We start from the raw sequence: 12,546 nt of genomic DNA on the forward strand, positions 1-12,546 counted from the left end.
CAGAATAGATCCCTATGGCACTTGACAGGTGCCAAAGAATTACATAAGGTACAAGATGGGGATAGTCATGGGCATTAGCATGTGAATGCTATCAGGTACAGATATTACTTTCTTTCTTGACCAGGTCAGGACAACAGACTATTCCAGGAGCTAGTAAGTTAAAGAAGGCAGGTGAGGGGTCCTGATTTATGTTAGCATGAACATTTATTATGGTCAGAATGAACATCGATTATGATTAGTCTCTAAGAGGGGTTTGAGGGAAGCAACTTCTGTTCCAGTCCAGGTCCAGCTCCAGGATCAGACAGGTGTCACATCATGAAACAGTGTCTCCTCTAAAACACTTAAAAAGTTATACTTGGCAAAGAATATAATGAAAGGAATGATCTCAGGTTTCTAAAAGCCAAGAGTTAGAAGACGAGGCATTTAATTATTCCATTTGCGACTCACCAAAGTGAACCTGATTTACAGTTCTCGCTCCTGGCAGGAAAGCAATCACATTAAAAGGAACCTGGACAGGAACAGCTTCAGGAATCCAGGTGGTTGCAATTAAGTTTTATTGAAAGAAGCAGTGAAGTGGTTGACATGGGGCCCATCTCACAACCCACTTCTCACGCCCCCCCAAACCACTCAGGGGCAAGTCTCAGGCCAGGGAAGCATGTTTGTGTTGGATAGGAGCCCTAACTTGAGTTATTTCCCTCAGGGCAAGGAAGAAAGGGGGAGAGGCAGGTGACACAATAAGGTGGGGCACCTCACTGCTAAGGTCTCAGGTGGAGACCTCTACCGAAGCGTCAAAGTGGACCGGCACGTATGGGTTCCCGTTACAGGCCACGATGATGTGCCTCTTTTTCTGGCTGGTTCGGTATGCACAATTGGGGTATTTGGAGCCGTTTGTCAGGCGGCAGTCCGTAATGCTCATGCTGGAGCTGCTCTGGTAGCAGTTAGACTGCCCATCCTTACAGGTGACCTTTTCCTGGAAGCAAACAGCCTGGACATCAACCAAGGGCTCGTGCACAAAGGTGTTCACTGGCTTGCACCATCCTTTCGTCATGTTCCGGCGCCTCATCATTTGGTTACAGTAGCTGGAGCTGATGCTGGGGTAGCCGTCTGGGTCCATGTGCTGCCGAATGAACTTCTTGGCCTGTGATTCCCTTTCCCGGAAAGGTTCAACCCACCCCAGTGCCAGCAGCACTAGGAGTAGCAGTGAGAACAAGATCAGGGACTTCGCCTGAGCCATGGTGGCCTTACTCCCCTGAAGGAGCCTAGCCAGGAAAGGGAGAAAGGAGGAAAGCATCACTTTAGAGAGAAAGCCCCAGATCCCACCTGTGGCCTCCCTGGGTTACAGTCTCCCTTCAGGTCAGCCCTATTTCTGCGAGATTTTCCAGGTAATGAGACACTCACATATACTCTTCTCCAAGAGCATTTGACTCCCACTAGCTACAGCAAAGATGTCCTCCTCTCTGGGTGGTAACCTTGGAAGTGACCTAAAATCTTGGCAGTCCTGTCTTTAATTACTGAAGGCTTTTTGATCTAAAATACATTTGAAAAATAAAATGTATTCGTACCCAGTGCTCTAGTAGCTCAATAGAAGATCATTTTGAGTAAATCATGAGCCAAATTGTATCCCTGACACTACCATGACATTCAAGATCATGGCAGACAGAGCCCTGTTGTCCAACAATACAAAAGAAGCTCAACCCAGTGCCTGACACTGGCATCATAAAGGGACGCCATTGTATTCCAAAGAGAGATGCTCGCCTTCCCCAACGTGGGTCTGCTCCTTCTTCAACCTCATGGGTTCTCTGCAGCCCTAGTGCTTCAGACCAACTCCAGCTCTGCTCTCAGCTGATGTTTGCCTAACCCAAACTTTCTCTGTGCTATCCTCACCCACCCTGGCTCCCTCCTCTCCAACCCTCAAGCAAAAGCAGTTCCTGCATCCACCTCTTGGGCCACTTACCGGGGTCTCTGTATTGGACTGTCGGAGAAAGCAGGCTGGGGGCCAGTTTCTACAGTCACTAGATCCCTAGGGTGTGGACCTTATGTAGATTACAAAGAGGCTTGGCTTCCAAGAAAAAAAGGGTGGGAGGAGCATCTCGGTTTCAGTCCAGAGGAAAACAAGGGCGTTGCAAAGAAGTAGTGGGGAATTATCTCTTTTCAGGGTTGCTGGGTCTTTGCCTACAGGAGCCTTTCTTACCATGTGAATCACATCTCTCTGCATGTTCACAAAAAGCAGCAGAGAAAGCCACTACGGCACTGATGCTTGAATCCCAACCAAGTCCTTATTATCTCTTTGGGGGCCATTTTCACCAAACAGCCCTCTGAAGTTAGCAAAGGGCACATAACTTGTGATCACTGGAGAGGGAGGGAAAGGGAGGTCCTCTCTCTCTCCAGGAGTCCTGGAGTGGCTGTCTCTAGGTGGAAGGTTCTCAGATCTGGAGAAGGAGAGGGGGAATGTCTGAACAGATTGAAGAAGTAAGCCTCTACCTGACTTCACCCAGTTCTGGCCACCTCAATACTCCTGAGGTGCTGAAGGTGATTGCGTGAGAGTTGTTATCTACAGTAATCACTCATCTTGTAGGTCAGAGTTGAGTAAAGGAACAAAAGATAACCAAAACCCCAACCCCCTTTTGGAGAAAAAAATAGAGAACATCAAATTTCTTAGCAGAATTCCCTCCTAGAACAAGATCTGTTGTTGTGGGGTGACAATTTTGGTGCTTCTTAAGTGAAGATTACTATCAAAAGTCCCTCTGAATTAAAATGGATCTACTTTTGACCCAGCAATTGTACTTCTGGGTATTTATCCAAAGAAAAGCAAACAATAATTCGTAAAGATCTATGCATCCCTATGTTCATGGCAGCACAATTCACAATAGCCAAGATATGGAAGCAAGCTAAATGCCCATCAACAGACCAAAAGAAGTTATGGTTCATATATACAATGGAATATTACTCATAAAAAAGTGAAATCCTACCATTTGCAATGACATGGATGGACTTAGAGGTGATAATGCTGAGCAAAATAAGTCAGACAGAGAAAGATAAATACCATATGATTTCACTTATAAGTGAAATCTAAGGAACAAAAAGAACAAACTAATCAAAAACAGACTCACAAATACAGAGGACAATCTGGTGACGGCTGGAGGATAGAGAGTTTGGGGGGCTAGGAGAAAGGGGTGAAGGATTAAAGAAGTACAAATTAGAAGTTAATAGGTGGTCATGGGGATGGGGGCATGGCATAGGGAATGCAGTCAGCAGTAAGGTAATGACTGTGTGTAGAGTCAGATGAGTGATAGAGTAACCAGGGAGATCATTTCATAAACTATATAAATGTCTAACCAATGTACTGTATACTTGAAACTAATAATAAAATAAAATATAATGCTAAAAAAAACTTTCCAGAAATTATCTCTCTTGATTCTCATAACAATCCTATAATGCATTAATATTATTCACTTTTTATCTGAGTCTCAGCGATTAAATTACCTGCATCAGTATCACCAGTTAAAAGTTTCCAGACCTAAATTCTCTTCCTAAGCTACCTTCAGTCCATCACCCAAGTTTTTTTTAAAACTAGAATCAAGGCAAAAAAATTCAAGGTTAGCAGGTGTTTTTTACTCTTTCTTTTTTTTTATAAATATGTTTCACCCTCTCTCTATAGTTGCTTAAAACAAGTTTGAATATTACTTAGCTACATGTTAATGTTTTTAGCCTGTACTTTTTTAGATTTTGTTGGAGACAGAATTCTAAAGATGTCACCATGTATTCCATTCTCTGGTTATCAAACACTAACCTAGGTACTGAAGGGATTTTGCAGATATAATTAAGGTTATTAATAAGTTGATTTCAAAGTAGGAAGATTATCTTAAATTTTCTGAGTGGGCTCAATGTATTCACATGAGTCCTTTAAAAGCCAGAGAAGTAAAAGAAAAGGCCAGAAGAAATCAAAGCATAGCCACTCAATATGCAGTTGCTGGCTTGAAGATGGAGGAAGAGGCAATGCAGGAAGCCTGAGAAGAATTCTTCCAACGACCAGTGAGTTTGAAATAGGACCCTGCATCCCAGTGTGACCCTTACTGAATCCAGCCACACTGCGCTGAACGTTTGGCCTACAGAACTGTGAGATAATAAATGAGTATTGTTTTAAATTAAAAAAAAAAAAAAGTCCCTCTAATGTAGAGAGGGGCCAAGAGAACTAAATGTTAAATCAAGCTATATTCAGAGACTGTATGTAGTATGCCGATCAGCCCTAAGGCCAGGATACCAGACCACGTGGAAACCTACAGAACAAAGGAAGATTTCTGCTGGGATTACTAACAAACCATTTACCCACACTATGAAGGGAAAACAGTCTTTGAGTCATGCTCTACACAAAATAAATTCATTCATTTATTCCTTACAGCTAAAACCATGGGGAACCTATAGATCATAGGCTGGGAATTGCCAGCAGGCTTTTCTCATTACAAGATCTTAACTTTTCATACTATGTACCCATACCATCAAAGGAAAATAGAAAACAAAGTCTTAAACTGTAATTCATAGAAACTAAGAATGATACAAACTGAACTCTCCGAACACTGGTGTTCCCTCTCACTGTCTTTTCTCCGTCCCTCTCAGTGTCCTTTTCTTGGTTCCTCTATTGTCTCTGTCCCTCTGAGTCTCTCTCAGATTCTTTCTTTGCCTCTCAGAGAAGTCAATGCTCTGTCTGTGGAGCATTACCCCTTCTCTAATAAACTTTCCTTTTGACTCTAACGCTGACGTGCACTTGAATTCTTTCCTGAGCTCTGTGGAGAACCCTTTCTCTCTCTGTGCAGGGCTGCTCGGGGGAATTTGCCCGCTCCTGCATCACATCCATACTCTGGATTTAAACGACCTCAGTCCAGACTCTGGATTAGCACCTTGAGAGCTGGGCAAGTTACAGAACTTGATTTATTTCTCTTCTCCTCAGTTTCTCCTAAAATGGGGATGGATAATAATATGTACCTCTTAGATTTGTTATTAGGACAAAATATAGTAAGATATGCAGAGCACTTAAAATATGCTTGAAAGAATCTATAAATGGCAGCCCTGTGATTGTTCACATGGGATGAGGTTCAGATTCTCCCAAAACACACACACACTCAAGGAATCTGTTTAACACTGGTGGTCTCTGAATTGCTTTTTACAGGGGTTGGATTCAAGAACCTGCTCCGCCTTTGTTTTGCTAAAAACCTGAGCTGAAAATAATAGCCAGTTTTGAAATCCTGAGTAGGAGAAGAAAGAAGAGGAGAGAAGATAGGGACCTTGGTAGGAAGAACAGAATTCTTTAAAAGGAAGTTTTTAAATTGTTTTGCCCCATGATATCCAAGAACTCTTTATTCAAGTCAATGTTATTTGCTAATGTGTATGAATTTGGAAGCGAAGTGGGGCTAAGGAAGACATGGTATGGCAAGAGATTTTCGTTTCATCAGCCTTCCCACCCTCCACCCATGTTTTGTTTGTTTCTTAGTCTTTAAATAGTACTGTTATCATCTTGAGTGGTGCTGGGAGAAAAAATTTTCCCACACATTTAGAGGGCCTGAGAATTAACTGACAAAAGGTTAACAAGAAACTAGACAAAGTTTATTCATGTGCACATGAAGAAGCACAAGAGGGTGGAGAGAGGACAAATTTGAGTGTTCAAGGCAAACTCCCAAGACCACATCACATCGTGAAGCCACATCAGTGACTGGCTTATCCCAGGTGTGGATGGGAAAGTGCAAGGAAGTGCATTTTTCTCCCCCTCCACAGAATGCCTGGAAATTAATCTCTGAAATCCTCCTAGAGCCAAAGGCAGCACAGGAATATTAAAACTACACTGCATTTGTGGGCTCTGGGTCCCAAGGAACCTCCTTAGAGATCAGCTGTGTGGCAAGGGCCCACCCATGCCTCCCATACTTTTCTCTCAAGTAGCTATCTGCTCCTCTCCTGACTTAAGCACAGTTTTCTTGACTCCTCTTCAAGAGTGAGGCTCTGGACTCTCTGGAGCCAGCTCCATGGAGGCAAAGGTCAGTTTGGGTTGTAGTAACTTGGAGACTTTATGATCCTATGAAGCTAAAAAGTTTCTTAGGAAACAAACAGCACAGCCCCTGAAGCCTGTCGTGAGCTGTGCATTTACAGGCCTCAACTGAGAAACCCCTTCCCCAGTGAAACACTATTCAATCTTCTCCCTCCTCCTCATACCCCAACATTTCATCTCACATGACAACTACCAAAGGGCAAAAAGCTTTCAAGGCTGTGCAGGTTATTATTCCTGTTGATGATCCCCATTTCATAAGACCTCTCATTTCTCTTTCCAAGCCCATTTCACCCCCATACATCCGCTCACTTCCTCCTGTGTAGCCCAATTCCTAACAGACCATGGATTAGTACCGGTCTACAGCCCGGGGGATGGGGACCCCTGAGCTAAGCAATTAAATGAAGGACTTTGTTTTAGACCCAAGTGCTGAGAATTCTCCCCAACAAAAGCAGTTGTAATATAAACCAGACCTTGATAAGGGCTCCGAACTCCAGTACAGGCGAGGACAAGGTTATTAGGAAGCAATGGGAGAAAGGGGATGGAATAAAGGGAATCAGCATGAACTGGGAAAGAAAAGAGTTCTAACACCTGAGCCCTTGTTTGAGGCCAACTAGGTACAGGTTGCACTTTCCCAGAGGGCAGCTCTGATTTGTGTGGGTACCACCAAATGTAGTCAACATCTTGATCTCCAGAACACACAGAGAAGGGCCTAGTCTCCCATCTTCCCCTCCCAGCCTCCTGACACTATAACTGTTCTTCTCAGCCCAAAGGACAGATCACGTTCTCTCTATGTCCTCTTCCACTCCAAGTACCAGCCCTGGGTCTTCTTAAATGGAGGTCAGATACTGCCCAGAGTGTCTGAGGAAATATTGAGACTTGGGTGTCTGTGGTTCCTAATAGGAAAGCATCTAATTACCTTTCAGCTCCGTGATTCAGTGGTCTTTGGGTTTTCATTCATTTTAGGATCCTTCCCCAACCCTTCCTTTCTAGGTCAAGAACCAGTGCCTCTTTCTCTTACCTAAGGGTAGCCCATTTGTGCTAGCTCCTCTGATAGCTTATCACAGTGGCATTAATTATTGACCAGGACTCCTATGTGAAAGAAAACAGCTGATAAGAGAGGAAGGCAGGGAACCTAAGGGATCAGGGAGCCTGAAATCTACATTCTCCACCAGAGCCACAGATCTTGTCTTCTCCTGAGAAGAGCTAAGCCTGAAGTCTCCAACATTTCTGGCACCAGAGACCAATGCTTCTATGAGAATCTAACGATCTGAGGTGGAGCTGAGGCGGTGATGGCGCTGGGGGGCGGCTGCAAATACAGATGAAGCTTCTCTTGCTTGCCTGCTGCTCACTTCCTGCTGTGTGGCCCGATTCCTAACAGGCCACAGACCTGTACCGATCCATGGCCCAGGGGTTGGAGACCCCTGAGCTAAGTAATGAAATCAAGGACTTTGTTTTAGACCCAAGTGCTGAGAATACTCCCCGACAGAAGCAACCCCTAGAGATGTACTACAAACCACACCTTGAAAAGAGCTCTGAGCTCTGGTACAGGTGAAGACAAGGTTATTAGGAAGCAATGGGAGAAAGAGAGTGAAATAGAGGGAATCAGAGACGTGTCAGACCAAAGATTACCTTGGGGAGGACTTTTAAAAACAACTTTTTTTTTTTTTTAATTGGGGTAAGGGAAGGGCAATTCAGACAGGAAAAAAGGCCAGATAGAGAAGTAGCAGAGGGCTGCGTATTTAGAAAATAGCGAGTTTTTCCACGTAACTGGGAGGAGGTGGGGGAAAGGCACAGAGAAAAAATATAGGCCTAAGTAGAAGTAGAAGTATCTTGAATGCCATGCAAAAGACTTCAATATGTAAAAGATATAGACAGTTTCCTTGAACTCAAGGAATGGAAGGACAAAAGCCATATAAGAGACCTTCTTCCAGTCCTTCCATTATACGCACGAGGAGACTTAGGGCCAGAGCTTCCCAAGGTCATATAGCACCTTGGCAGCAGAAACAGAAACCAGCCTTAGGTCCCTGACCTTCAGCGCAATGTCCTCACTACACTACGCTGCCTGGTATGCCCCCGGGATGTGCACCGAAAGGGCTGCAATATCACTTTGTGAAATTGATCTCTTCTTCTAACTCTGGATTTCCCCCAGTTCTCCCACCACTCCTCCTGCTATGAAGTGTCATGGGAGAAGGCAAGACTGGCTTTGCTGGCTGCCTGCACCTGTGGAGTTAGGGGGACTGGGGACTCAGGCACTTCCATTGGAATGGCTGGGGTGAGGGAAGAAAAGGCAAGGAAGACATAAGTGGTCAGGGCTCCAATCTCTCCAGTCCCTAGGGCTCATTTGTTGATATCTCTGGAAACCCTGAAGGAAGGGGAATCGTTTTAGGAGGAAAAGGCCCCCAGGAGTTTAGCTATTCCAAGCGGCATCCCTGCCTCTCTTTGAGAGGCCTCACATGCTGTCTCCATCAAGAAAGCAAAGTCTTGAGAGAAGTCATTTGCTTTGAAACGTTTTGAGTCTCACATTTTTCATGCTTTCCTCCGGGTGTTAATCATTAAGAAAGTTACAATTAACACAACAGTGCTTCTTCTCCCAAAACTGGGAGATATTGTTAAGGGACAAACCATGTGGACCGGAAAGTCCATGCAGGCATATCAAGTGAAGAGAGTTCAGCCTTATCCAGTTTAGGGAAAAAGTCTCGCATCTACTTAAGTGGAGCCTTTATTGAGTCACTAAGTCCAGCCTCCTGACCCCACTGGCTTACCTGCTTTGAGTTTTGGATTAAACACTCCTGATGCCTTCTCTCTTGCAATCTGATCAGGCCGGACTTTCCTCTGCCTGAATAGTATATGGGTCTCACTTCTCCAGAAAGGCTAATCCTTAATCCCTCTCTGTTTGTCTGGTTCCATCCTAAACTCAACTCTAATTTTTTTTCTTTTAGCCATTTTATATCTCATTGAAGAGATAGGAAAGCAAACCTCAGCAGTGCTGTGGTTGTTTATGTGAGCAGGAGAGGATATTCCTCTGTCAGCATGCACTGTGTGTGAGGACAACTGTGGTTGCCAGGCAACTCACCCCCCTCAGCACCAGCTGGACCTCTGTCAGTAGGTTATGTGGCTAAGTCATGCAAGATATCGCTGAGCCTTGGTAATGTTTTCTGAGAAATGAAAAAGTGAAGAAAGATGATTTCTAAGATCTCTCCCAGTTAAAACATTTTGGATTTTTTTCAGTGTTTCTTCTTCTACTAATCTTCCTCTCAATACTTCCCAGGAAGAAAGATTGGATTGTAATATAAGATCATTTCCTTAAGACTTTAATGCTTTTCAGAGAGCCAAAGTTACTTTGTGGCTATATTCACCAATTAATTGCCTTTGGTTTAACTAAAAAACAAATTCATGCACACAGAAACACAAAAAGGGAGGAGAAAAGTTTTCACCTTCCACCTCACACTCCAGAATTCCTGTCAAGAGACCAGCAAGAAATGGATTTTCACCCTAATATGGGTTTTGTGTATTTTCACATTAAATAAAATGCACAAACTTCTATCTTTGTATTTAAAATTTTTTAATGTCTATAATGTGTTCACATTTGAAGAAGTTCAAAACTTTAATTGTATATGTGATGGCATAAAGAATAAGCATTAAAATTTAACATACTAATTTATTATATGTTGATTTCTATAGTAGGAAAAAACAATAGTGGCCTGTCTGTATTTCCATTATCAATTCATTGGGTAAATAAAAAGTTTCAGGAATACAGTCTTTCAGAGACCCAGAAATTAGAGATATATCTAGCAATAGAGTTCATAATGCAGAATTACTCCTTAATGAATTTTAGGAACAAGTCAATAGTCAGTAATTATTCATTAAGAAGTTCCAGTACATATTTCTCTAAGTTACCAAATGGGAGGTAAGAATGGGAAAAGATACAAAGTATAAAAATTCTTGATAAACAAATAGAAATATATTATTTGTATTTTCATCACCCAGAAAAACATTATTAACATTTTAGTGTGTAATTTCCATACTTTTGTCTATGCTATGTATATCTTTTCATAAAATATGTGATACTATAAATGCAGCTTCAGATTCTGATTTTCTCTTAAAACGTATCTGGGGTCCTGGTGAAATTCAGTTTCTTAACTGAACAAAGATAGTGGTGAACAAAGATATATTCACTTTGGAGTAACTTATTGAGTTCTATACTTATAATTTGTTTATAATTATAATTTGTATGTTACATCTCAACAATAACAACAAAAAGCTTATTTCAAGTCAACAAATATCTACATTATTCTGAATGGTTCTATAGTATTTCATGTTATGGATGTATCATGATCCATTAAACAAATTCCCTATTGTTGGACATTCATAACATTTACTCTTCACACATACACATTCTAAAATAAAAATCCGCCTAATTTGCATTTATTCTTTTGTGTCGCAAGTCAGGTTCCCTAGCAAACAGACACTGAGATAAAGATTTGCATTTAGGAAGTATATTTGGGAGTAGTCTTGGGATCAGTTCCTATAGAGGGAGTAAAGGAAGGCTGATTGGACAAAAGGTTAAATTTTGATGCAGTCACAACACAGGAACCTCTAGTCCTGGAATGACTTCAGAGTTGTCCTAATTAAGGTAAAGGGTCCAGAGCTTTATACACCTCATTGTCCATTCACTAGATGCAAACTGCCCCAGGGGGAGGAAGCTTTACCTTAGGCAGTATGATTCTCCACCACTGTGGGCAATTCCCTGAACGGACTCAACTGAGAGCTGTCTGTCACCACCACTCCAGTAGCTGGGGAATGAGTGTCTTGGTCTTGAAGTGGGGGAATTACAATACACACCACAGCATCCATTGCACCTTACCCTATTACTTCCTTAGCATAAATTCCTGCCAGACCTGCAAGACTAGAGGATTAACCTGAGGGGCAGGGGGAGGGGCGGCAATGGAGAATTAAGAAAAACACAGAGACACAATATAGGAAAAGCTGGGGCCAGGTGGGACACTGCACTCTGATGGAGATACAGTGACCCCAAGGCAAGCTCAGCCTGTTTATTATATATACCTAAAGGTCAAGGAAAGGGAGGAAGTCTTCTTGGAACTTGAAACTTGCTGGCAACAATAATCTCCCGAAGGCCTGTCTGTTCCCGGATATCTGTGCTAAACCACAAGCAGCCATCTGTTCTTTGTTTGCTTCTTTGCCGTTGGCAGATTGCAACATAGTCAAGCATGGCTTTGCCAATGCTTTGGCCAGGAGTCAGGCTCTCTACAAATTTCTAGACATGTTCAGAGGGCATGTGCTTCTGATGAGGCTTTAAATGGTATCAATTGTCCTCTTCAAAGGTTATCAATATTTCAATTCTAATAGTAGATCAAGAGAACAATTGTTTTTTCCTGCTAAACAACAGTACATTACATGTTCTGTGATGACCTTGCCTGCTCCTTTATCTGTGATTCCACAGCACTTCTACTTCTTCCCAAGTTCAGTGGGAATTCTTTCTTCTCATTTTCCTCCATTATACTGTGTGTTTCAAGGGCAGAGACCATATCTTTTTCACATATATACCTCCTGATCTTATGCCAATAAATACATCTTAAATGTATTTATTGATGCCTCATTGTAGAGGGCTAGGGAGTCACAAGAGATAGACTGACTAGAGAGAGAACACCATATAAAAGATCTGCCATAAGCATGCAATTAAAAGGTGATCCTGAAGGAATGGAATGTCTTTTTCACTGAAGAGAAAGGTTTCATGATATTTGATAATGTCATAATGTCATCTGAAAAAGAACAAATGAAAAGCCTAGTTCTTTGATAAAGAGGCAACAATGAATAGTTGCCACAATAGAGAGGTAGAATTATCAAAAACAGAAATGGTGTAGTAGATACACTGTGGCAGAAATCTTGTGAAACAAGACCAGCGAGAAACCAAGCACCACTTGGAAAGTTGGAGAACTCAGGTTTATTACACCGGCGGTCCCAGAAGAGCCAGCACTCTGAAGATCTGGGCCCCAAGCTCAGGGCTAACCTTACTTTTATAGGGCTTAACAAGCAAAGGCAATACATCTGTTCTTAGCCATTTGAGTGGAAAATTCCTCTTCATTCCCCTCTTTTGATGCCCTTTAAATTCTTATAGGGCATCCACCTTCTGATCTTCCTGGCCTAGGGGCTGATATAAGGGTGGTCCGGATGTCACAACCATCTGTCTAGGCGTGAGGAGACAGTTCCGGATACAGAAACCAAATAAGACTATGAAGAGCATGAGGAGAAGTCCTGCAAATGGGAGAAGCCACGATTCCCAACTCCATATTCTAGACCAGGACCCCCATGACTCATTTAATTGTTGGTAGATTCGGGAATCAGGGTGGAGTCTTGGGTTTACTGCTGAAGTGCCACCTCGGGCCCTAGACCAGGAACTTCCTTCTCTGCCCTATCCCAGTTATTGGACTGGCACCAACGCAGTCTATGGAGTTTGGGTCTAGGCCCCAACTTTTGGAGCTTCCTTTGAATTT

At 42.7% G+C, this 12,546-nt stretch overlaps 1 protein-coding gene across 1 annotated transcript; it reads right to left on the minus strand.

Annotated features, from left to right (window-relative positions):
* Positions 1-537: 537 nt before the first annotated feature.
* On the minus strand, positions 538-2,010 carry RNASE1 (ribonuclease A family member 1, pancreatic). Its single transcript, XM_006918304.1, has 2 exons — positions 1,955-2,010; positions 538-1,259 (listed from the first exon to the last, which is right to left on the minus strand). The coding sequence occupies exon 2, from the start codon at positions 1,232-1,234 to the stop codon at positions 764-766; it is 471 nt and encodes a 156-aa protein (XP_006918366.1). The 5' UTR covers positions 1,235-1,259; positions 1,955-2,010; the 3' UTR covers positions 538-763.
* Positions 2,011-12,546: the final 10,536 nt, after the last annotated feature.

The sequence above is a fragment of the Pteropus alecto genome, unplaced genomic scaffold (genome assembly GCF_000325575.1).
Source record: "Pteropus alecto unplaced genomic scaffold, ASM32557v1 scaffold1197, whole genome shotgun sequence".
NCBI classification, from domain to species: Eukaryota; Metazoa; Chordata; class Mammalia; order Chiroptera; family Pteropodidae; genus Pteropus; species Pteropus alecto.